At 37.7% G+C, this 25,102-nt stretch overlaps 2 protein-coding genes across 4 annotated transcripts in view; both read left to right on the top strand.

Moving 5' to 3' along the window:
* The window catches only part of LOC122349004, a 495,348-nt gene extending 471,311 nt beyond the window's left edge, over nucleotides 1–24,037 (top strand). The window contains exons 1-9 of one of the 2 annotated variants that reach the window (XM_043244926.1): nucleotides 14,772–14,868; nucleotides 18,655–18,690; nucleotides 19,208–19,466; nucleotides 20,432–20,577; nucleotides 22,464–22,743; nucleotides 22,833–22,972; nucleotides 23,322–23,413; nucleotides 23,482–23,578; nucleotides 23,692–24,037. In XM_043244926.1, coding sequence (XP_043100861.1) covers nucleotides 14,802–14,868; nucleotides 18,655–18,690; nucleotides 19,208–19,466; nucleotides 20,432–20,577; nucleotides 22,464–22,743; nucleotides 22,833–22,972; nucleotides 23,322–23,413; nucleotides 23,482–23,578; nucleotides 23,692–23,717 — 1,143 coding nt within the window. In that variant the 5' untranslated portion in view covers nucleotides 14,772–14,801 and the 3' untranslated portion in view covers nucleotides 23,718–24,037. Of the gene's footprint in view, nucleotides 1–14,771; nucleotides 14,869–18,654; nucleotides 18,691–19,207; nucleotides 19,467–20,431; nucleotides 20,578–22,463; nucleotides 22,744–22,832; nucleotides 22,973–23,321; nucleotides 23,414–23,481; nucleotides 23,579–23,691 lie in introns of those variants that run through there. The other variant, XM_043244927.1, reaches the window with a different exon arrangement.
* On the top strand, nucleotides 1,075–7,060 carry LOC122349020 (fucolectin-1-like). 2 transcript variants are annotated; one of them, XM_043244942.1, is made up of 8 exons: nucleotides 1,075–1,147; nucleotides 1,683–1,718; nucleotides 2,542–2,800; nucleotides 4,854–4,996; nucleotides 5,224–5,503; nucleotides 5,593–5,732; nucleotides 6,797–6,858; nucleotides 6,931–7,060. In XM_043244942.1, the coding sequence occupies exons 1-7, from the start codon at nucleotides 1,105–1,107 to the stop codon at nucleotides 6,826–6,828; spliced, it is 933 nt and encodes a 310-aa protein (XP_043100877.1). In that variant the 5' UTR covers nucleotides 1,075–1,104; the 3' UTR covers nucleotides 6,829–6,858; nucleotides 6,931–7,060. The 2 variants fall into 2 exon arrangements, with proteins under 2 accessions (XP_043100877.1, XP_043100876.1); XM_043244941.1 differs by having other exon boundaries at nucleotides 6,797–7,043.
* Nucleotides 24,038–25,102: the final 1,065 nt, after the last annotated feature.

Here is a 25,102-nt window from a genome sequence, read left to right as displayed (position 1 = left end):
TTTTGAGATACGTCAGAGCACAATATTTTTGGGGTGAGACCGCTCAAATATGTAATTTAGTCTGGGCCTAGCTTAAGCCTTGTCTGCGCTCGTGGTCTCACCGGTCTTTTCTGTTCGATCAGAATATCTTCATTTTTCTCCACCAACTGTCATTTTCTGAGCTTCATTTTACAAAAAAACAAACAAAAAGGACATTGTTTACATAAGCAAAAGTACTGAGCAAACAAGTTCACTGGAGGCAAGAAAAACACTAAGCAGAAATAAGATTTGTGACAGATTGTTGTAGTTGTAGTTTCTTAGTGATGGCTGTGTTACTTTCAAACCCCAGGACTTTCTGACAGACACTCGTGCTCTTCTGAAAAAACAATTTGGAAACATTTACATTTACATTTACATTAATGTTCTTTGGATCGTACTTTCTAAGCAAACGACTCAAAGAAAGCTCGCCGTGAATAAGAAAAACAAGTCACATTCCAAGAAGTGGAAAACATCAGAGGGTATAGATGCAAATGACATAGATGCATTGCTGCATGAACACCTAAAGCTAATATTTAAAAGATTTGTGTGATCTAGAAACAAATCATAGTTGTGACAGGCAGCGTTCATGTATAAAACAACAAAATACAAATGTCCAAGGATTTTGAAAGAAACAACAAATGAAAAGATTTTGTTATTTCTTTACATTTTTCTTTACTTTATTTTCAGTCTTCATTCACTTCTTTGGTGTTTCAGAAAGGCATATGGGTTAGAACGACTTAAAATGACAGATTTCAGTTGAAAAAGTGAGTTTTGTAAAGTTTTAAGTAGAACTGTCTATCATTGTCTGCCATTTCTGATATCATTTATGTCCGAACTAGCTGCAAGTTGTTATTATTTCCAGTGAAAATGTGTTTTTTTCTTGTTACGAGATGGCTTTAGATGAATGGATTTATTATTGTTTCTCTCTTCTGTAAGCATTTAACCAGCTCCAGTCAGAGAGAGACTGGGAGGAGAGTCGGGAGTCATGTGACTCTCATGTACATTTGAACAAATTTGTTTCTCCCAGGAACAACATTTATTCAAACATCCTGAAATGAAAGCGTAAAAAATCACAAACCGCCTGAAATGAATTTGAGGGTTTTCTACAAGAGCCTGATGTTTTTACTGGGTAAGTAAACACAGTCTATCTCATATCTTACTACAGTCTGTTCTCAGCTTCATCGTCCAAACAGAAACACTTAATAGAAGATCGTAATAATGACTGAATGCGTTGTTCTCTGTTAATGTTAGCGAAATACCCTTAAACGTTATATATTTTTTATACACTTATATAAAAACTGCTAAAATGTCTTAATTGAACTATGACCTAATCGTCGTGTAGAACCGTATTTTGTCGAGTTCCACATGTTCCTTGATCAACATCTTTGTTGACCCTGGAACAACATTGCGATTTACCATTTAGATGTGAAGAAAGTTCATCGATTTTGTAAAGTTTAGGTTTACAATTAGTGTTTATTGCTTGTAAATCAGTGTCATTTCCTCTGATTTTAGGCATTACTCATGGGTAAAGTTAGGTGTAGAGATATGGCCAAAATGAATTTTTCAGAGTCAACTAAAAATGTTGTTCCTCACAGTCTAAGCCCCGTCTGTGAAACTGAACACTTTCTAAATACTGAACATCATTCTGTGTTTCTCATTTTAAGGGTTTTTCTCAGTCCAAACAAAGGCAGAAAGAGAAGGTGAGATTTTGTCAATGAAATACTACTTCTATTATTAGTGAGTTTGTGCTGCTGCGGCGAACTTTTTTCTGATACGTGATGAAAAACAAAGACTTAAAAATCCCAGCAGGACTACTTATGATGTATTGTTTCTTTCACTAAGTATGATTATTTAAATGTGGTTGCTAAGGTGTTGCTATGCGTTTGCTAGGGTGTCCATGAGTTTGAATAGTGGGATTTGTTATGATTTTCAATCTTGTGAAGTGTGGCAGACGTGGCATCCGTTGTCATCCACTATGACACACTACATGAGATGAAACGATTAGTCTTGCATCCTCCTTGTCTTTTATGAATTCCCATGACACCCTGCCAGGCTTTATTCTGCATAGCCTGGGTCTTCAGTATGTTGATACATTTAGTCTCAGAAAAAAAAAAGTTTAAACAGCATTTCAGTCAACTTAATTAATAAAAAAAAAGTAGTAATAACTGTGAAATATTATTCCAATTATCATCATTGATACTACAGACTTTAGTCACACAATCCTTTAGAAGTCATTCTAAAGGGTTAATTTGCTGAGCGATAAATATTTCCGATTATTATGAATGCTGATGCTTTAATGACGAGAAAGTTCAAAATAACAGCATTGTTAAACATTATAAATGCCTTTAATGTAATTTCAGATCAGATCCAAAGCGTGAACCCAACTTTTGCATGTTTTACAATTATAATTATTTCAGAGCAGAAGCTTACGTTTCGTTTCGATTACAGTACATGCAAAATTCCAGTTAGAAATAGGATTGCAATAATTGTAAACATAGGGCTTTTTCCTTGAACATATTCCAGTGAACGTAGCAACATGGGGCACAGCCAATCAGTCGACATTAGCTTACAACTGGAGTGCCTCAAACGCTCTGGATGGGTTGAGCTCCACCTGCACTCATACACAGACGCAGACTGACCCGTGGTGGATGCTGGACCTGATGAAGACCTACAGCGTGAACAGAGTGACCATCACTAACAGACTGAGCTGCTGTGGAGACAGGATAAATGGGGCAGAGATCAGGATTGGAAACAATTCTACAGCTCTTTTGAGCAACCCGGTGTGAGTCTTCTGGCCAGTTGGTCAGTAACACTGCACATACAAACACATACAAACACATATACCCACTTGACTGACACAAAATACTAAATCCAAATGAATGATGATATTAATCAAATTGATGATAGTCACTAGAAATGTAATGTCCCCAACCAGGCAAGACAAAGGTAACAGCGACAAAGAACCAAGTTCCCCTCTGGCCGGACACCCAGCACTTAACCTCCAGTTCAGATTGTGCAAAGGACTTATAGTGTGCATGCGTGTGTGTCTAGATCCGGTGATTTGTTGACTGGGCCATTGTAGGTGTTCTGGTCTCCCATGAAGGTCATCTCTGGGTGCTGATCCACCATCTGATCTGGATATGAACTGAGAAACAGAATAAAAACAGGACTAATATTAGTGTAGATGCTGTGTTGGTGTGTTATGTGTAGGCTAGGTTAAAAGATGTGTCTTTAATCTAGATTTAAACTGACAGAGTGTGTCTGCCTCCCAAACAGAGTTAGGGAGCTAAATAGGAAAATGATCTGCCACCTGCAGTAGATTTTGATATTCTAGGTATTATCAAACAAGATTTTAAAATCTATGCGATGTTTGATAAAGAGCCAGTGCAGTGTTGACAGAACTGGTCTAATATGGTCATACGTCTAGCTGCTGTGCTTTGGACTTGCTGAAGTTTGTTTATCAAGCGTGCAGAACAACCACCCAATAAAGCATTACAATAATCTAACCTATAAACACATGATCTTACATTTCTGCATTTGATGTCGAGAGCATAGGTTGTAATTTGAGATTTATCACAAACACATGATTCTATAGATAATGTTATATGCAGCACCAAAACTCTCAGCATGCAGTAGCAATTGATTTGTATGGTTTTTCAAGCAGTGTTTGCTGTTAGGACAGGAAAACACAAAAAATGGTGTCCTGTACCGAAGTTTGAATGGTACCTCTGAAGTAAGGTGAGCTCAGAACAAACTGGAGCGAGTAATCTCATTCTGTGTTTAGAATCCAACTTGGTACATCTACGATAGCTTTGCAATCTTTAAGTCAGGTGGCATGTGATCTGGCTTTTTTAAGTGGACGTTTGCCACGCAGGAGAAGAGAACTGATTTTTTTGTGCTAATTAGGAGGGGATAAATGCTCTTTTAAATATGTTGGTCCACTATCATATTTGTAAATATTTTGGGTATGCGCTGAATATGGAGGACGAGCCCAACTTCAATAGAACCTATTGCCATGATCGAGGTTAGACCCTTGAGCAAGTCACCAACTGCTGTGTTCATGGTGTGTGTCTCACTACTCACTGCTGTTTGTGTACACTTGAATGGGTAAATGCAGAGCACAAATTCCAAGTCTGGGACACCATACATTAATTTTTTATAAGCTTACGCACACTGTGGGAGCCATTGACTGTCTATGTAAAGACATGTCACAGCACTGCACATCTCATCCGGTGTGCAACCAGATTTAGGGTCAGATGTCACTCTAGGGAAGGGACCTTAACGCCCGGGAAGCGGGTTATGCTTAGCCGAAGCCAGGCTCAGAATTCACCTGGGAATAAGGGGCATCAACTTGGCAGATGGGTGGATCCTCCTGGTAGCACTTTTTGCAGGAAGTGATGAAATGCACAGACTTCTGTGCTGCTGTAAAACACTCTGAAAACTGCTCTGCCATTTCTATTTCATGGTACACTGTCTTTTTATTGCATTAGGCAGGTGATTCCCTCAGAGGATGAGACCATGCCTCCAGTGATCACAGAATGAATTACCACCATCTACAATACAACACTGTTTCTGGAAAAGAAAAATTACCACATTCAGTTACACCGGATCTCCCTAAAGCGTCAAATAAAAGCAGCAAACATTATTTTATGTATGCAATAATAACGCTTCATGCCATGACAAATAATTGCACATTTGCTTAGCTGCAAAATGGGGAGAATCGTCAAAGATTTTTACATAAGTTGGAGGAGATATCCAATTACAAAATGTATTTATACAATCATACACTGAGCAACAGAAACACAGGGGCAACTGACTCTTTCATCTTTCTCCAGATGTGCTGTAGTTTCTTCTATTCCAGCTGGAGTTACCTACAGCTACTTGTGTCGTGGGATGAATGGACGCTATGTTACTGTGAATATTCCTGGCAATGTAAAGATTCTTACTCTCTGTGAAGTGGGAGTCTATGTGATCTCAGGTAATTCACAGCTACCCAACGAACCTGGAATTTTTTTAGACATAGTTCTAGTCATGATCAAGTACAAAGACTCTAAGAATCCCTCAAATATAATAAGAAATGGATAATGCATAATATGGTAGAATAAGTACTGCCTTTTAAATAAAACAGCTAATAAATGAAATGACACAAAAATAAAATATGCTGATTGAAACAATTTATTGACACTAATTATTGACATCTTCCAGATAATTTAGCAACAGGAAAAACAGCGGTGCAGTCATCAACGTATGGCCTCTGGTACGCTAAACAAGCCATTGACTTCAATCCTGGTTTCAGAAATCCATGGCCAGCATGTTCCTCAACCAATATTCAGACTAACCCATGGTGGAGGCTTGATCTGGGCTCTGTGTACAGAGTTAATAGAGTCGTCGTCACAAACAGACTAGACTGCTGTCCAGAACGAATAAACAGAGCTGAGATACGTATTGGAAACTCTTTGGAGAACAACGGCAACAATAATCCCAGGTGAGATCCTCTTTCAGTGACTTCATATCCATAAACAACCCCTGAAACACATATGAAGTCTGAATGAGGTTTACTCCATCTCTCTTTAGATGTGCTGTGATTCCTAGTATTCCAGCTGGCGCTTCCTCCACCTTCACATGTAACGATATGGAGGGTCGATACGTCAATCTGTTCATTCCTGTAAATTCACAGTATCTTACTCTTTGTGAGGTGGAGGTCTATGGAGAAGGTGAGAGCAGTTTAATAGTACACTAACACAACGACGATGTAGTGAAAAATGGAAAAGTCTTTCATTTGCGTTTTTTAAAAAGTTTCATGTATACACAGCAACAATTTGTGTTTAGACATATCCACAAGAAACGTGTAAAAGCACTGTATTTTGTATGCCAGACCAGTAGTTGGCGCTGTTACAGATTAATAAAAAGTACCTGAAGGGAAGTGACGATTATTTGATGTTAATGATGTGACTCTGCTGTTGGTTGTAACATTGATGAAGTAAATCCAGACTTCCATTGTCCGCGCTTGCCGGACGATTTCGAGTTTTTAACGATTTCTGTTGTTTAATGTCATCCAGGTATTGTATTATTATGTAGTCTTGTTCATGGTTTTTGAGGATCATTACACTAACTGTCACTGACCAAAGTGCTGAAAAAACTAAAATGTAGTGAACAGGTTTCAAAATCGGAGTAACATGGTCAGCTCATGAAGGATAGCTGACACGTAGCTGAAAAGAGTTACTTATCAACAGCTGTCTAAAGGGTGCCATCAAAATAATCATAAAAAAAAAATTATTTTAAAGCAAATGTGCCATATTATACATTCGTCTGATCTCATGACTGTTTCAGAAAATAATTATTGATAATTATTATTCCTTAGAAAATAAAATTAAACAAATAAAATGGCAAGATATGAGACTTATAATGCGTTATAACTTTGTAAATATAATTCATTGTGTTATAATTGATCATACTCTTAACCACAAATAAGTAAATGTTATAATACATTCTTATAAATATTCAAGAGATGATATAACACATTATGATATAACACAGTTGGTTATAATACATTATGCATGCATTAAAAGTCTTGAGATACCGTTATAATGTATTATGAACACAGGCTTCATAGAAAGTGTTATTGAATATGTCTTTGGTTTCAGACTTTAGTCTTTGCAGCTTTAAGGATCTTATCCACGCACTAACAGCTTTGTAACACTCCAAAGAGAAAGGAAAAGTTGAAATCATATGACCCCTTTAATGCTTGTGTGTCCTTTTACATCCTTTCTTTTCCAAGACGACACTTGTGAAGAAGGAACTGAATTCTGAGTCTGTCTGAAACTCCAGCTCCAGTCACAGGTGAGAGAGACAGACATGCAGAAGTATGAACATCACGTCACACTGATAAGAGATCTGCTCATTCACTTTCAGTCTGTTCTGGTGGAAAGAGGCTTTTCTGACGCCGCGCTGCTGTGATCTCAACCACAGGAAAAGGAAGTGATGTTGAAGGAAGCTGCGCCAAGTCAATGCGTTCATACAGGCACTGTAAAACTGATATCTGATAAAAATGTGAATTTTGAAGTAAAATTATTCAAATAAATATGCATGCATCTGATTATTTGCTTTGATGTGATTGGTTTACTGAATTATTCTCTGTTCCTCTGTGTTCAGCACAATAAAGCTGTGAAAACTTCATGATTTGCTTAATGATGATGCTGCACTGAAAGGTCCATCCGAGATTTAGATATGAAAGTGAATACAAATGTCATGAAGATTTAAATAGAAATAGAAATATTAAATACGATAGATTTAAAGTCTGAATAGAACTTTCTAAACAGATGTCACATGTTTTAGGCCTTTGACTATAAGAAGTAAATATTTAGGTTATTTATAATGAATCAGAATTAACCAGGTTTGTTTGACAAGACTGAAGAAAATGATGTGATGCACACACCGTCAGAAAAATAGAATAATTAAATAACAATAATAATAATTTATTTAAAAAAACGTTTCAGGTAAGTCTACAGACATTTCTTCAGCTCAAGACAAAGTACAATGTGTAGAAGTTGTGTAGAAACTGTTTTTGTGTTCAATGGAATTGAAATGTTTAACAGTGTTATTTTTATTATTATTATTATTATTATTATTATTATTATTTCATGATGTTCATCGAAGGGATTTTGAATGCAACCTTCCACATTTTCTCTTTCCTCAGTACTTTTTTTCCCCTTTTCAATCATTCATAAAGCGTGGTTTCTCTCTCTCTTTAAGAGCAACATAAAAATATTAGGACAATCTATCATTAGCATGTGGAACCAAACTTGTCCACCAGATGTCTCTTTTAGTATGCATGAAATCTAACAAACAATTTTTAACAATTATTATTTATTATAAGCATCACTTTTAAAACCATACAACAAGAAAACAACCCAAGAATATATTTCTGCAAAACGTAATTATAAAAATAATTGACAGAAAATAGGTATTGTTAAATTATGGTATTATATATACAGAATAATAACCTTTTTGCAAAAATTGTCACTCTTGTTGTTATTTGTCTAAGGGAATCAAATTCAGAAAAGAAATTTAAGCCATTTTTGCTTATGAATTAAGAAGTTTTGCATTCAGTATAAGAACATAAACAATATATTTAGAATTTTCATCATTACATCTAAGGTCTGGGTCATGTTTGTAAAGATGGAAACCTGGTTTCATAAAGAAATATGTAACTTTGAGAGTGGCGCTAAAACACGTTTTCAATACACAAACTCTTTTTATTACCATGACTCGGGTAAAAATTGCTGTGTTTTTATCATGTTGCTTTAGTTATTTAGTTATTTACAGATTGGTCGCAAACAGTTACCAAATCCTACCCTAAACCTACCTGATAGTGTTAAAAGGCTGATATAAAAAGGCATTTGTTGATACAACCGTGCCATTACAACTTATTTTCATCCAGATTTCAAATGTTTTATTGAACCATATTCACACAAGATTCGAATCGTTTGTATTTTTTTTACACTTACACAATTATTTTAGGTGTACATACATATATTTTTCACGACAGACAGTGAGATCTTTGTAAAAAAAGAGTCGTAAACTGTTCATGAGGTAAAATATTGCCACGGTCATCAAACACAGATAAGAAAACAATCCTAAAATAAACTTGTTAAACCATTAAACTGTTTTTTTCTAACAGTTATGTCAGTGTTATTCTAAAGGAGAAATTTGTGTGATGAGAAACCATAGACATTAAAAGAAGACCTTGCTGATTGAAGTTAGATGAGGAAAAAGTTAACTTGCAAGGCATGAAACTACACTTACAGTGCATCCGGAAAGTATTCATAGCGCTTCACTTCACATTTTTTTATGTTACAGCCTTATTCCAAAATGCATTAAATTCATTTATTTCCTCAAAATTCTACACACAATACCCCATAATGACAAGGTGAAAAAAGATTTTTGGAAATTGTTGCAAATTTATTAAAAATAAAAAACCTGAAAAATCACATGTACATAACTATTCACAGCCTTTGCCGTGAAGCTCTAAATTGAGCTCAGGTACATTCTGTTTCCACTGATCATTCTTGAGATGTTTCAGCAGCTTAATTGGAGTTCACCTGTGGTAAATTCAGTTGATTGGACATGAGTTGTAAAGGCATACACCTGTCTATATAAGGTCCCAGGGTTGACAGTGCATGTCAAAGCACAAACCAAGCATGAAGATAAAGGAATTGTCTGTAGACCTCCGAGACAGGATTGTCTTGAGGCACAAGGCTGGGGAAGGTTACAGAAAAGTTTCTGCTGCTCAGAACGTTCCAATGAGCACAATGGCCTCCATCATCCGTAAGTGGAAGATATTTGGAACCACCAGGACTCTTCCTAGAGCTGGCCGGCCATCTAAGCTGAGTGATCGGGGGAGAAGGGCCTTAGTCAGGGAGGTGATCAATAACCCGATGGTCACTCTGTCTGAGCTCCAGCGTTCTTCTGTGGAGAGAGGAGAACCTTACAGAAGGACAACCATCTGTGCAGCAATCCACCAATCAGGCCTGTGTGGTAGAGTGGCCAGACGGAAGCCACTCCTTAGTAAAGGGCACATAGCAGCCCGCCTGGAATTTGCCAAAAGGCATCTGAAGGAGTCTCAGACCATAAGAAACAAAATTCTCTGGTCTGATGAGACTAAAATTGAACTCTTTGGAGTGAATGCCAGGCGTTACATCTGGAGAAAACCAGGCACCGCTCATCACCAGGCTAATACCATCCCTACAGTGAAGCATGGTGGTGGCAGCATCATGCTGTGGGGATGTTTTTCAGCAGCAGGAACTGGAAGACTAGTCAGGATAGAGGGAAAGATGAATGCAGCAATGTACAGAGACATCCTGAATGAAAACCTGCTTCAGAGTGCTCTTGACCTCAGACTGGGGCGACGGTTCATCTTCCAGCAGGACAATGACCCAAAGCACACCGCCAAAATATCAATGGAGTGGCTTCACAACAACTCGGTGAATGTCCTTGAGTGGCCAAGCCAGAGCCCAGACCTAAATCCTATTGAACATCTCAAGAGAGATCTGAAAATGGCTGTACACCGTCACTTCCCATCCAACCTGATAGAGCTTGAGAGGTACTGCAAAGAGGAATGGGAAAAAATTCCCAAAGACAGGTGTGCCAAGCTTGTGGCATCATATTCAAAAAGACTTGAGGCTGTAATTGCTGCCAAAGGTGCATCAACAAAGTATTGAGCAAAGGCTGTGAATACTTATGTACATGTGTTTTTTTTTTTTTTTTATAAATTTGCAACAATTTCAAAAAGTCTTTTCACCTTGTCATTATGGGGTATTGTGTGTAGAATTTTGAGGAAATAAATGAATTTAATCCATTTTGGAATAAGGCTGTAACATAAAAAAATGTGGAAAAAGTGAAGCGCTATGAATACTTTCCGGATGCACTGTAGGTAGAAAGTGTAAGATTATAATCTTTTTAATTAATTATGATAATTATGAATTATCACTTGAATTAGCTCTTAATTCAAGTTTGGGGAATTGAATCTTAAAAGATTCACGTTAGTATGCAATTCCAATGTACCTTTAAATCACCTAATACGTCCAGCGTTTTAGGGCAATTTAAATGTATGTTACCAATATGAATTTACTCTGTGATCAGCAAAATAAATCAATTGGACTTTACTCTTTTATCTGATTTTAGCTTTACCTCGAGCGGGTAGCAACGGATCTGGGCATGAGTTTAACTTTCCAGTCACATAACACACAACGAGAATTCGTAATAATGAAACAAAATTTATTAAACAGTACCTACTAATTGACAAGACTACACTGAGAAGACTAGACACACACACACACATACACATACATTCATGCACACATTCACGGGTTGGAAGGGAAAATGGATAATTGTCTGTCCAAAGTCTGTTAGCTAGTTCTGAGATCGCACTAAGAGCACCAACAAAGCAAAGTTAGGTTTAGCTTTGCTTTATATGTGTCTGCGCCGATTCAGCAAAGAGATGAAAAGGTAGTTTTACCACTCGGCTTGTCTGGGGAAATCCCGGCTTGCTGATTGGTCAGGCTTGTCCTTGGGATGACGTGGTGGGCTTTCCCGGGCCGTTCGAATGTAGTCTCTCTAGCTTGGTGGTTCGCTTTGGATGAACCGAGTTGATTACGGAAAGGGCAGTGAGTGTCCATGGGGTGATGTAACGGAGCGGACCGGAACGAGGGTATCGGGTCGTTCTTGTTCAGAGTCTCCTAACTTCTCCAAGTTCCGAAGTTTCTCCGTTTCCTTGGCAATTCCTGCAGCGACCCGAATTCCCCTGCGACTCCCGGTGGTTCCGAAGAAGTTCTTCTCGACTCGACTCGACTCGACTCAGAGAGCTCTGTTCCTGCATTTTGAGGTGCAAGTTTTGGGCCGTGCCCTGGGCAGTTGTCCAATCCCGAGGTCGAAAGGGCGTGTCCACGCCTGCTTTCGACTCCGGTTTTGTGCATACTTTATCCCAGTTAGAATTGACATTCTGCACTTCTGTTCCTTATCAAAAGCTTATAAGTGGAATACACTGTTGTGCATTGCACAAACACACATATTCATTCACCACGATATTGGAAACATCGTAATTTTCAATTTGATATCAAACATGCATTATCTAGCGCTTATGGAACGCTCTCTGTTAGCGCATTATTTGAAGATTATATAGCGGTTCCTACATACATCCCAAAACTTTTATTAAACAGTTATTTACAAATGAACCTATATTTGTTTGAAAGGAAGGCATTTAGATTGTTCGTTTAGTAGTTTTATGTGTGTCCTGGCAGTTCCTTTGTTGTAGTGAAAAGGAAAAGGCGCGCTTTTAAGGAATTTGTGTTGGGACAGAGCGAACCTCCTTGGGGGGGGTTGAAAGTGTAAGGTTGTCCTGAACACACGTTGATTCACGGCGGGAGTCTCATCACCTTTTGACTTGGTGGCTTGGTAGAACTGGTCAGTGCACCGAACGGGTTATCAGGCTGTCGACCAGATGTTGCAGTTTCAATCATCCCAATCTTGACGTGGGTACTCTCAGATTGGCCGAGCTCACTGCAGCGACAGTCTCTGGAAAACGTTTGGTAGACTTTGTGGTGCTCTGCATCGCTCTGCAGACCATCTTGATTGCCCTTATGGTCCGGGGTGCGGAGGATGCACGGTTTTACGACCTGGTTTTAGAGCGATCCCCCCTTTTATGGTTCGTGTCTGTTCATCGAGGCCTCACAAAAGATAGGCCACAAGTTGGTCAAACATCTAATTTGGGCTAAAAAATCTTTTCTTAGCTAATTTATTGGTGTTTGCAGTATCTGCAAAGTCCAAAAAAATCATGGCCGATTAAAAAAAAAAAAAAAAAAGTGATTGCTAATTCCAGAAGTGAATTCTCTTTTTTTAATTTGCAAGACCCAAAATCCCCAAAAATATTTTCTCCCTCCAGTCACTGATTCTCGCCATGGAGGAATCTAAGGAGGTGTTAGTCGTCATGTTGCTGTCAGGGAGGAACAGTGATCGATCAATCAATCAATCAATCAAAATTTTTATTTATATAGTGCTTTTAACAACACAGGTTGTATTAAAGCACTGAATAGTATAAAGTAGAAGAATACAATGACAGGGATGTATAATGATGAGATTGAACAATTTGTTATCAAATATCTCAATCGCTAGAAGTTAAGTGTCTCCAACAAAGCAAGCCAGAGGAACCACAACCCCATGCATACAGAATGGAGAAAAAAAACCTTTGGAGAAACCAGACTCAGTTGGGGCCAGTTCTCCTCTGAACGGACGCCCAGCACTTAACTTCCAGTTTAATTTTAAAGAGAATCAACATCCTTGCTCCTTGTTTCTCAGGCTCATGTTTTAGTTTCATCTGAACATAGAAGCCAGTTTGTTTGAAGTTCCCGTCGTGTCTGAACTGAATATGCTGGAGTTTGTTTTTGGGTGAGAGAGGATAATCTTTCTTGAAACCCTTCCAAACAACATGGTGATGTAGAGGCAATTTTTTAGGTTTTCTGAACCAGAGATTCAACAGTTTTCTTGCAGTTTCCCAGCTGTGGTCATTTGAGTCTTTATCCACTCAAACTCTCCTTCTCTCCGGTCATTAGGACGATATAGACACACATGCTCAAACAGGAAATACATGACTTTTTTTGTTTTTTTTTTACTTGTGTCTGCATTATCACTAGTCAAAGCAACTGGTTATATCCCCATTTCACCTTTATTTTTTCTAAGAGCAAACATATACCACCTACGCTGCTGCCATCTTGGCCCACTTGCTATGAAATCTAGCTTTGAATCACACATTTACGCTACTGAGTGGATCAGTTCTTCAGAGAATCAGCTAAACCTTCTGGACTGAATGGAAACATTCGGTTCACGTCACATTTCATCATTTATGTTTTCCAAAAAAAAAAAAAAAAAAAAAGACGGCACAGTCCTTTACATATGCAAAATAATTGTAACCCCAGTCAAATGAACTGCACACCAGCTCCCCGGGAACAAGACAAATACTATTAGCAGACATTATTAGCAGATCTGTGGCTGATTATCGTAGGAGAAATGTGAAAGTAAAGAAAATCGAAGACATGATGATGACCTGGTCGTTTACAAATAAACACAAACCTAGAGCGCTTCTTCACACGTTTCTGCTTTTCCCAGCAAGCATTTACATTTATATTTACATTCACCTTCACGTTTTGTTTTTTACTTTTCTCAGAGAGAGAGATTTCGAAACAAGCACCTTGAAAAAAAAAAAATCTCTGTGTGCTGTCCAAAATAGTTTTGAACGCAAATCAACGATTCAATCATACGGTTAAAGAAATTAGTTTATTAGTTTGGGTTTATTACTTTATAAACACATGAACGTGAGGCCAAAACATGACCATGTGATATTAATGAAATAAAACACGGAAATCAGAAAAAGAAAAAAAAAAGTGTTGTTTTAGAAAGTGAACAGATGTAGACGTGTAAGTGATGTCTATATGATCACCTAATGTTCATGGTCACGTTGCGGTCTTCATTTCTTCAGAAACAGATCTTCTCATGCCACACCAGATCAGTTTTTGTGTACTTGGAGGATGCTCTGAATAAAACAAAAATATGCAAATATCTGTTGATCTTGAGAAGTCAGTAGGATGGTAAAGAAAAACACATGTAAAAGCAAGCGCACAACTGAAAAGATACAGAAAACAGCATGCAGTATGAAAACAAAGACTGGGAAATGTGTTACATAAACCATTCCTGTAGTACCATTATGATTTTGTGTGTGTGTATGTTATTAAAATTCATGCTTGGTTTTTCACTGAAAGGATCAGGCAGGGTCATGCAGGTTACAACGACATGCTTCTCTATCTCCTTTATTTAAAACACGGATCACAGATAAGAGAGACTTAAAGGGATTAAAAACTGGAATAATGACAGGTTTTAAGTAAAAATGTGAGGCAATGAATTTGAATACAAAACAAAACAAACTATGTAGATCAGGAAGATGGTCTGTCTTCTTCTTCTTCTTCCTTGGAGGAGCGGCAAAAGCGCATCGTTCCAGTTTGGTGCATTCAGTTATTAAGTTACTTACACCTAGCATGTACTCTGAAACTACAAATAAAAATGCATGCTTTGACTTGCTTTATATAAAAGAGATGTACAATCTCAATAGAATAGAACAACATTTTTCTTGCAGCTCCAGTCAGAAAGAAAAGGGGGAGGAGAAATGGAATCATGTGATTCTGAGGAGAAGTTAAGCATGTCTCTCCCGAGAGCCAAGTTCTTTCAAAGCTCCTCGAATGAAAGCTGAAAGGATGTTTGAAATAAAGATGACTGTTTTCTGCATGAGTTTGTCAGTTTTACTGGGTAAGTCAAACATATATGTTTAATATCTTGATGATGCGTTTCAGAAACAGAATAGAATGTGTTGTTTTTGATTAATGCCACAAAACCAGTGTTTCCCGACCTGTTTTTAGCAACTAAAAAAGACACACCGCTAATGCACACTGAGACGAAGCAAAATTGAAGAAACACTTGTTTCAAATGGCATAGAAAAATGAATTTAATGTGGAACTTGGGTTCATGAAGGAACACAAGGTCTTGGCAGCTTTATGCCGCTGGTCATAAAACTAATTTACATATCGTTTCTGTCTGGAATACTATACTTTACTGTACTTTCGTGTAACTGAAAATAGTGGAGTTTGAAGCTGGCAACTTTAAGTATAAAAAAAAAAACATGCATGAATCGAAATGAGAAGAAACATCTTTGTCTTAAAATCTCTAGCTGCTCTCCTCATACTTTCTGCAGCTGTTCTTCAGAGGTCAAGAACTAAACCTCTAAGAACTCAATAAGGCCTTTACATTATACTTTCTATATATTTGTCTGCGTCTGAGGCAACAAGTTCATCACATGTTTTCATCTACTTAAAGGTTAGAAATGTACGAAACTATTACTGAGTGCGAGTGCCAGGGATTTTTTCTCCAAGGAGGAGTATTCAAATATTTAAGTATTCCTTTGTAACTCAATGTCTTTTTAGTATAGAAACAATGTCTAATAGTTAAATATCTTTTCAATTCAAAAATATCAATCTAATGTATTCTAGCATTTTTCTGTGAGATGAAATGAATCCATCAGTCAATGACTTTTATTTATATAACGCTTTTAACTGTGTGTGTCTGTCTGTATGTGTGTGTCTGTCTGTGTGTGTGTTTCTGGCGATCTGTCCCGGGTCTCATCTAGGTGTTCTGGTCTCTGATGAAGGTCATCTCTTGGTGCTGATCCACCATGTGATCTGGATACAAACTGAGAAACAGAATAAGAAAGAAACAGACTAATATTAAAAATCCTTTAACGTATTTGAATAATAAAAGTGTATTAGTGTGTTGTGTGTAGGCTAAGTTAAAAAGATGTGGTTCCTGAACAGTGTTAGGGAGATTGTTTCAGAGTTTGGGAAAAGGATCTGCCGCCCGCAGTTGATTTTGATATTCTAGGTATTATCAAATGGCCAGAGTTTTGAGAACGCAGCGGACGGGCAGGACTATAATGTGATAGGTCGTAATTTAAAACGTGAAAAATAAAGATACTGAGTACTGAGCCTTGAGGAACTCCATATGATACCTCCGGTCAGATAGATATGATTTAAACCATGCTAAGGCGCTTCCTCTAATGCCAACATAGTTTTCCAGTCTGTCCAAGAGAATGTTGTGATCGATAGTATCGAATGCTGTGCTAAGATCTAATAGCACTAATAACGAGATAAAACCACGATCAGATGATAGAAGCAGGTCATTAGTAACTCTAATGAGAGCAGTCTCAGAAACTGGTCTGTAATTTACTAAGTCTTTTTGGAGACATATCTTAATGACTTGATGTATTAATGATGGTCAGAATAGGATCTATGGCTTCTGGAAGCAAATTTTTTTATAGGGTTTAACATACATGTTGCTGGTTTAGATGATTTAACAAGTTTGTTCTTCCTCTCCTATAACAGAGAATAAGTGGAATGTTTCCTCAGGGGATCTATAGTGCACGTGTCTGACACATGTTGTCTAACCCCAACAGAGTTCAGAATGTCTAAGAAAGCTGATCCTAATGAGTCTTTTTCATTATCAACATGGATATTAAAATCGCCAACAATTAAGACTTTATCTGCGACCAGTACTAACTTTAATGAAATCTGTGCTGTGTCCTGGTGGCCTGTATACAGTAGCCAGTACAAACATAACAGAAGATTTATCACTAGCACATGATTCTGTAGATAATGTTATATGCAGCACCAAAACTTCAAATGAGTTATACTTAAAGCCTGCCCTCTGAGAAGTACTAAGAATATTGTTATAAATTGTAGCAACACCTCCCCCTTTACCTTTTAAACGTGGCTCATTTTTATAGCAGTAATTTTGGGGGGTAGATTCATTTAGAGTAATGCATTCATCTGGTTTTAGCCAGGTTTTTATCAAACTGAGCAAATCTAGGTTCTGATCTTTGATCAAATCATATATATAAAGTGCTTTTGCAGAAAGGGATCTGATTTTCAGCAAGCTTTTCTGTATTATAAATAGTTTTTATTTGTTGTACATCAATTAAAATGGTTTGTGGTTTCTGTGTTTTGTACCTTGGGGAACAGACACAGTCTCTATAGTGTGATATCTAGGTGAAAGAGTCTCTATGTGTTGAGAATGAACTGGCTCCTGTGTCGTGAGGCAGCTAGCAGACGGTCAGTTTAGCCGGTCTTTCTGCTTTCTGACCGGGGCACTAGTTGGTCAAGTGTGAGCTCTAAGACTATGTGCTATATTTCTAGAGAGAAGAGCCGCACCACCCCAGGTTTCACCTCTCTGCTGAGCCTCTACTGCTATCTGCTGGACAATAATCATATGCTTTTAAAACAAAGAAATAGTCTACAAATCTCTTAACTAATGCTTTTAGGGTAATTTTTAAGCAGGTCATATACATTTTAGTGTATGTAGGTGTTTAAATTTTTAATTTTTGAATGCATTTGGACAAAATCTCACCATAAAAGGTAAAGTGCTATGCAACAGATATTTGAAATGTACCTAGTTTGCAAATGCTAAATCTTTTCCACTCTTCAATCCCACAAGAATGTTAGCCAAAAATGGTATCCAGATAAACACCCTTAAAGGGCAACTATTATGCACATTTTCACAAGATCTACCAAACGAATACCATAAATGAAATAGAAAGTGCATAAGATGCATAGAAGGCAAGTCTCTGATGTCCCCAGAGTGTGTATGTGAAGTCCAACTCAGAATTTTTAATAACCTGTTTTTAGGGAATATGTTTCTACAGCTCACGCTCCATGCTACATGCCACTATCAGTACAAGTCTGTTATCTTTACAGAAAATGCATTCGATTTAAAAGTCAGTCTTCTGATTATACATATATTACAATAGTGGCTTTAGCAACACTGGCCTCACAGAGTGCCAAGAAGCTCTTTCAGGAAGGCAATTTGGAAAACTAACGCGTGGCACTTTCTTCTTCTGGAGGTGTAGCTGGATCACGAGCAGGCACCGCTCCCTTCTTCAGGAACCACTTTTGTGGAAAACACGTTTAACGCTGACCCTCATTCACAAAGCAGTGTGGTGTAAATTGCGCAGACATAACTGAATTTGGGTAGATTTTTCTTTCAAAAATAGAAACTAATAATAATCCACCTCATTTTCAGTGGCTCTCATTTCGGAAATAAGTGGAATGGACTATCCAGCTACAGAATGCTTGGGAGACAGTGCAGCAATGGAGGTCTGCGTACAGCTTGCTGTAAACCCGCTGAGGACGGTTTTGTGTTAAAACAACAGTGTTTGTCACCATAGGCTACTGTATTTGGTCTTACAATGTCATTGTTTAAGTAGCTTATATTCAACACTGACTGCATTTCTTTATACTTGAATTCAAGTTCGAAATAAAATTATAAAGTGCTCCATTGTGAAGGCATAGAGCTGTATGAACCATATACAGGTATGTAGGAAGTGTTTGTCCAAATTCAACTAGTTTGCAAGAGAATGCAAAAACCACCATGTCCCTTTAGGGGCTTTGTAAAATTTTAGCCAACCAAATGTAAATTTGACCAAATATATGTTTATACGTAGAAGAAAAATGTAAATACTAAGCACTGTTTTGTGTTTGTCATTTAAAGGGTTTTTCTCAATTCAAACAAAGGCAGAAAGAGAAGGTAAGATGTTGTCAGTTAATCACTATAGCATCTTTGTCCTCATGTTTGTGTTGCTGTGAAACATTTTACCGGCTCTGCAACGTAAATATTCCAGAACATGGTAAAATGTCATAGACTTCGATTGCCCAGCAGGACAAATTATGATGTATTATTTTTTTCTGATTGATTTTTACATCAACTAAAACCAGCCTAGGTTCATTGGAAATATGTATCTATACATTAATTTCTGCAAAACTAAAAAAAGTACCTATACATATGAAACGCTGCAGTTTTCAGTTAAAATGAACACTAAAGGCAGTAAAACTCTAACAACATTTTTATTACAAGATTGCAGAGGAACGTATTTCCAATGAGTCTGGGTTTGAATCTTTCCAAGTCGACAGAGACATCTAAGATTTGCTATTGTCCAGCTTCTACAATATTGAAGATCCACTCTCCTAACATTACAGTGAATCAAGATCTAGTCCAATTAGAATATAAATATATAATTATGTTTTTTCCATTAAACATATTTCAGTGAACGTAGCGACATGGGGCACACCTATTCAGTCAACAACAGCTTACGGCTGGATTGCCACAAACGCTCTGGATGGGTCGAGCTCCACCTGCACTCATACACAGACACAGACTGACCCGTGGTGGATGCTGGACCTGATGAAGACCTACAGCGTGAACAGAGTGACCATCACTAACAGACTGAGCTGCTGTGCAGAGAGGATAAACGGGGCGGAGATACGGATCGGAAACAATTCTTTAGATCTTTTCAGCAACCCAATGTGAGTCTCTTTGAGATTCTTATACATATTTACTGATTGGTCTGGTCCATCGTTTTATAATTTTTGCACTATGTATATTTAAACAATTTTGTATAGATATACACTGTAAAAAAACCTGTAAAGTTTATGGTGAACAACTGGCAGCTGTAGTTGCCAGAATTCTATAGTAAAAAAAATACCGTAATTTCATACCGTTAATATACCAACCTATTAAAGTGCTGAAATCTGTTGTGTACTTTTGAAATACATAGAAAAGAAGTGCTTGTGGTGATTAGTCACATGATAAACCAAAGCCCATCACAAGCAACCTTTAAATAGTAACATATATAGAAGGTGCTCGGTGCCATTCACACAAACACTAAACACCATTATGGTGATGGAAACTAAACTGAAATATAAAACTAACATTGATTTAACGAAATTAGATGTAACATATAACCATAATAAACATAACTGATGAGAAAAAAACTAAATTCAAACAATTTTGGGAACATAAATGAGTTTTTTCCTGTAAATTTTACAGAAATTTACCGTTAACTATTTAACATGTTTTTACTGTTTTACTTGTTTTCTGTTAAAATCATGGTCATTTTTGCAGTGTACAAACCATACATTTTCTTAATCTAATTATTATTTTTATTCTATACATTACAAAACATTTCTAGTGTAAACTTGCGGTTCAGTAAGTCTGTCAGCTGTGTGTAAACAGCAGATGTAGATCAAGCAGTCTTTAACAGACATCTCCTAGACATACATGTGCTATTTTGGCATATAGGTCAAGTGCTAAATGAGGTTCCCTTGGTCGCGAGACACTATTTCTCTCTGAAGCATCACGCAGGAAACAAACGACAAAACTTTCTTTTCTATATGCGATAATGCTAATTACGAATATAGCTTGTCTGCAAAAGAAAAAAAAATATATATAATACATTTTAGAAGAGCAACTGACTCTTATTTTTCTCCAGATGTGCCACAGTTTCTTCAATTCCAGGAGGAGCTACCTCCAGCTACTCGTGTGCTGGGTTGACGGGACGCTATGTTATTGTGGATATTCGTGGACTTTCAATGATTCTTACTCTCTGTGAAGTGGGAGTCTACGTGACTTTTACAGGTAAATTAAGGAGAATTTGGCTTTTTTTGGAGCTGTTCTTATTTCATTACAGACTTACAGTAACATATATTCAGACGGTGCCTGCATATTACTATGAAGTGGAAAAAGGAAATGCACAATTTGGCAGAATAAGGCCCATATTTAGACAATTGACGAGGGGGCTTGATTGACCGGCAACCTGACAGGTTTTGCATCATAGCATTTTTGTTTAGAAGAGGAACTTTAAGGATCTCCTGGAAATCATGTGTAATTTATCTAGTCTATCCTCCATGTGTCACAAAAGAAAGATTGGTGGGATATCAGACTTGTATCAAGTGTGATAAAACAGATTTTATTAACAAAAGATAGACAAGCGTAATCAACATCTACCAAACGAATACCATGAATGAAATAGAGAGAAAGTGCATAAGATGCATAAAATGCAAGAGCAATCAGAGCTACGTTATCTGGAAAGATAAACTGTTGCTACTCTGAAAGAATACAGGTGAAAACCCTTATTATGCATCAAATAAATAAGAAGAAAAATAACAAAAAACTGCAACCTTTGGATAAGTGATAGTTATGTTCTCTCTGGTCAAGCAAGGTCCAGTGATAGTGACTTCATCCACTGTTGTTCTGGGAATAACGCAGTGGGGAATGGAGCAGGAATCCGTTTTGACAGCCTTTTACATGTTTACATGAAGCGCTGGAGGATGCTGATCTCCTGGAGCACCAAAGGGTCCTTAAATTGGGAATAGCAGATAAAGCCCAGGAGTAGGTGCAGAAGGTCCTTGCCTTGCCTAAGTCTGGGGGAACATGGTTGCCAGATTGGACAGATTAAAGTCAGCAATTTCACACTCATACCCAAGCTGTCAAACTGATGTATTTAGAGAAGAACTATCATTTTAGACGTTTATGGGATTTGAAGCTTTTCAGTCACAATGCAGTCTTTGAAAATTCTATAAAGAATCTTAATGTTTTGTGTCCGAAGATGAATGAAGATCTAACAGGTTTAGAATGACATGAGGGCTAAATAATGACAGAATTTTAATTTTTTTTTTATACAAACCCTTTAAGTGCAAACATTCTCCTTACACGTAGCTACATTTCTATTTTCACTCACACATTGTCCTAAAACACACATACATTCTCCTTTCACATGCATATCTTTTTTATTATTACATCCTGTTTAAACAGGAAGTCACTCGTGCAAGACGCATTCAGCTCTTCCTCACAAGTTTGCAATGATTCTGTAGGATATTCTCTTTTCTTTTCAAGTGCAGTTTTTACTTTTGGGAGTAAGTAGCAACAAACAAGAAATCAGATCTTTTTTTAATAATGTGCTGCAATGTATTTAACAAATGTGAAGAGAATCGTATTCTTTTGTTGGTGATAGGATGCGCAGAAAACTTTGCGATCGCATTCAGATCGTGTGGATTTCTGTGGTAAATACATCGAGTGCTTATATGGACGTCTTCTGGATAGCAAACGAAAAGAGATTGAGTGGGAAATAAAACTTTTAATGTTTTGTGCCCAAAGATGAATGAAGATCTAACCGGTTTAGAAAGAATGAGGGCTAAATAATGACAGAATTTAATTTTTTTGATATATAAACCCTTTAAGTGCATTTCATTATTTTCTTTAGACTGTTCAAAAAAAGTAATGTGTAGTGTAGAGTAATGCATATTGTTTGCAGTTCTTATGTGTCTTCTGTTTTCTGCTTATAACTGGCAGTGAAACATTGTTCTGTTTCACATTGTGTGCATAATGGCATTCGAAAACATCTTCCACGTTTACACAGATCTTACAGAAATGCATTCCTAGATTGAAGAAAACTACCACAAACACGTTGAAAGAGTATAACATAAGTTGACTAAAACCATTTCTTGATGCTGTGTAACCTACAGGTAACTTGGCAACAGATAAAACGGTCACGCAGTCATCAACAGATACCGTCTGGTACGCTGAACAAGCCATTGACTTTAATCCTGGTTTCGCACTTGCGTGGCCAGCATGTTCCTCAACCTATAGTCAGACTAACCCATGGTGGAGGCTTGATCTGGGCTCTGTGTACAGAGTTAATAGAGTCGTCGTCACAAACAGACTAGACTGCTGTCCAGAACGAATAAACGGAGCTGAGATTCACATCGGAAACTCTTTGGAGAACGATGGCAACAACAACCCCATGTGAGATCCTCTTTCAGTGACTTCATATCCATAAACAACCCCTGAAACACATATAAAGTCTGAATGAGGTTTTCTCCATCGCTCTTTAGATGTGCTGTGATTTCTAGCATTCCAGCTGGCGCTTCCTCCACCTTCACATGTAACGATATGCAGGGTCGATACGTCAATCTGTTCATTCCTGGAGATTCAAAGATCCTTACTCTGTGTGAGGTGGAGGTCTATGGAGAAGGTCAGAGCAAACAAGCAGATGTAGTTCTGGGGGACCATTAATAATATTATTTGAATTAAAACTATCGTTTAAAAATGTCAAATGTAAAATGTTCGAGAGTTGGATGCTCTCAACAGTCACCACATAAAATGCATTTGTTTTTGACACTAAACCGTGCCCCCTGAACCTTTTTGTTATCGTAGTTTTTCATCGTTACACAACCTCGCATCTATGTAATCTTAAGACATACATTTTCACTAAATTGCTAAAGATATTTTAGTCACAATACATTGTTTGTTTTCATGATTTGCATTTAGCGTTTTCTTCTCCCTTTCGTCCATGTATGCTCGCTCTTGTGTCACTCTTTTAGGTCCTGTTCTGAAGAAAACGTTTGTGAAGTTAAATCTGAAGTCCAGTTCTAGTCTGTCTGAACCTGCAATGATAGCCCAGCTCCTGTCCCAGGTGAGAGACGGAAACATGCAGAAATCTATGTGCACCGATAGCAGTTTTAAGAGATCTGCTCGTTTCAGCTTCGGTCTGCTCTGGAGGAACGAGGGTTTTCTGACATGACGCTGCAGTGGACTCAACCTCCCAAAAAGGAAGTGATGCGAAAGGAATCTTCACCAGGTGAGTTTATTCATACAAACACTGAAAAACAAAGAAAATAGCTGTACAATTATTACAATCTGCATATTACAGATAAAATTGCGTTTTATGATGTAATGAACTTTTATTTACAGCTCAATGTGCTGCAAGAAAGAGATGATGACGATGGGGAAACCTAAACTTCAGATCAGCTTTGACGTTCTTCATTTTACCTGCTGGGATATTCTCCAGTCTTCAATGTTGGTCACGATGAAATTGTGAAAATTGAAACTACGGATTCATAAAACTGAAAATGCTAACTGATTTCCGCAAAGCTGCTTTGAAATAATTTGTATTGTATAAAATGCAAGCACTTAAGTTTGTCAATACACTTCTTTATTGTTATATAAATATTGTGCTTTGACTTTTGATCCATATTGGTAGTCTTTTTATAGGACTGTTTGGTTATGAGAATGTCCAAAAATAGTTCGGCATGGATTCAACCAATTGTCCAAAGGTTTATTAGACACGACCGAATCGTTTTCATTTAAAAGATCCAGATCTAGTGCAACTATATCAATCCAACTGCATGCTGCATCAAAACCATCACATCAACTTAACTTTCCACACCTTAAGAAGGTGGAAGTACCGTCTATATGGTCCTCCGCTTGCTAGATAAGGAATGAACCCAGCGCTCTGATTGGTCAAAGTCCTCTTTCATTGCTGTGCATGCACAAAGGTGCCACCAGGTTTTTGCATAGTTTAGAATAACAAATCGTAGGCTACCAGCCTGCTTTGAAGTCAAAATGAGTATAGGTTGGCAGGTCTGTATTAGTAGCGGTTTGTTTAAGATCCAGTAAATATGTACGAGGGCGTACAAACATTCTCCTTACACTTAGCTACATTTCTATTTTCACTCACACATTGTCCTAAAACAAACATACATTTTTGCTTTCACACACATACATTCTCCTTTCACATGCATATCTTTTTTCTTATTACATCCTGTTCAAACAGGAAGTCACTCGTGCAAGACGCATTCAGCTCTTCCTTACAAGTTTGCAATGATTCGGAATGTTATTCTCTTTTCTTTTCAAGTGCAGTTTTTACTTTTGGGAGTAAGTAGCAATAAACATGAAATCAGATCAGTTTTTAATAATGTGCTGCAATGTATTTACCCAAACCACAATTTATTAATTAATTTGTATTTACCTGCCTTGTGGTTTGGGTAGCAGTCGAAGGCGGGGACCTCGACAACCCAACCCCTGGACTCAGAATCTAGTTCTAGGGACATGGAACGTCATCTCTCTGGGGGGGAAGGAGCCTGAGTTGTTGCGGGAGGTCGAAAGATACCGGCTAGATATAGTCGGGCTCACCTCCACGCACTGCTTGGGCTCTGGAACCCATCTCCTCGAAAGGGGCTGGACTCTCTTTACTACTCTGGTGTTGCCCACAGTGAGAGGCGGCAGGCTGGTGTGGGCTTGCTCATAGCTCCCCAGCTTAGCCGCCACGTGTTGGAGTTTAACCCGGTGGACGGGAGGGTCGCCTCCCTGCGACTTCGGGTTG

Source organism: Puntigrus tetrazona, chromosome 7 (genome assembly GCF_018831695.1).
Source record: "Puntigrus tetrazona isolate hp1 chromosome 7, ASM1883169v1, whole genome shotgun sequence".
In the NCBI taxonomy this organism is placed as follows: Eukaryota; Metazoa; Chordata; class Actinopteri; order Cypriniformes; family Cyprinidae; genus Puntigrus; species Puntigrus tetrazona.
This window is presented reverse-complemented; position numbering and strand designations above follow the sequence as displayed.

What these genes read in the sequence shown, in the direction of transcription:
- LOC122349020 (XM_043244942.1), top strand. Translation starts at nt 1,105, where the DNA reads ATGAATTTGAGGGTTTTCTACAAGAGCCTGATGTTTTTACTGG. An exon ending in AACAAAGGCAGAAAGAGAAG is followed by an intron (nt 1,719 to 2,541) that starts GTGAGATTTTGT and finishes AACATATTCCAG; the next exon opens with TGAACGTAGCAACATGGGGC. An exon ending in GGGAGTCTATGTGATCTCAG is followed by an intron (nt 4,997 to 5,223) that starts GTAATTCACAGC and finishes GACATCTTCCAG; the next exon opens with ATAATTTAGCAACAGGAAAA.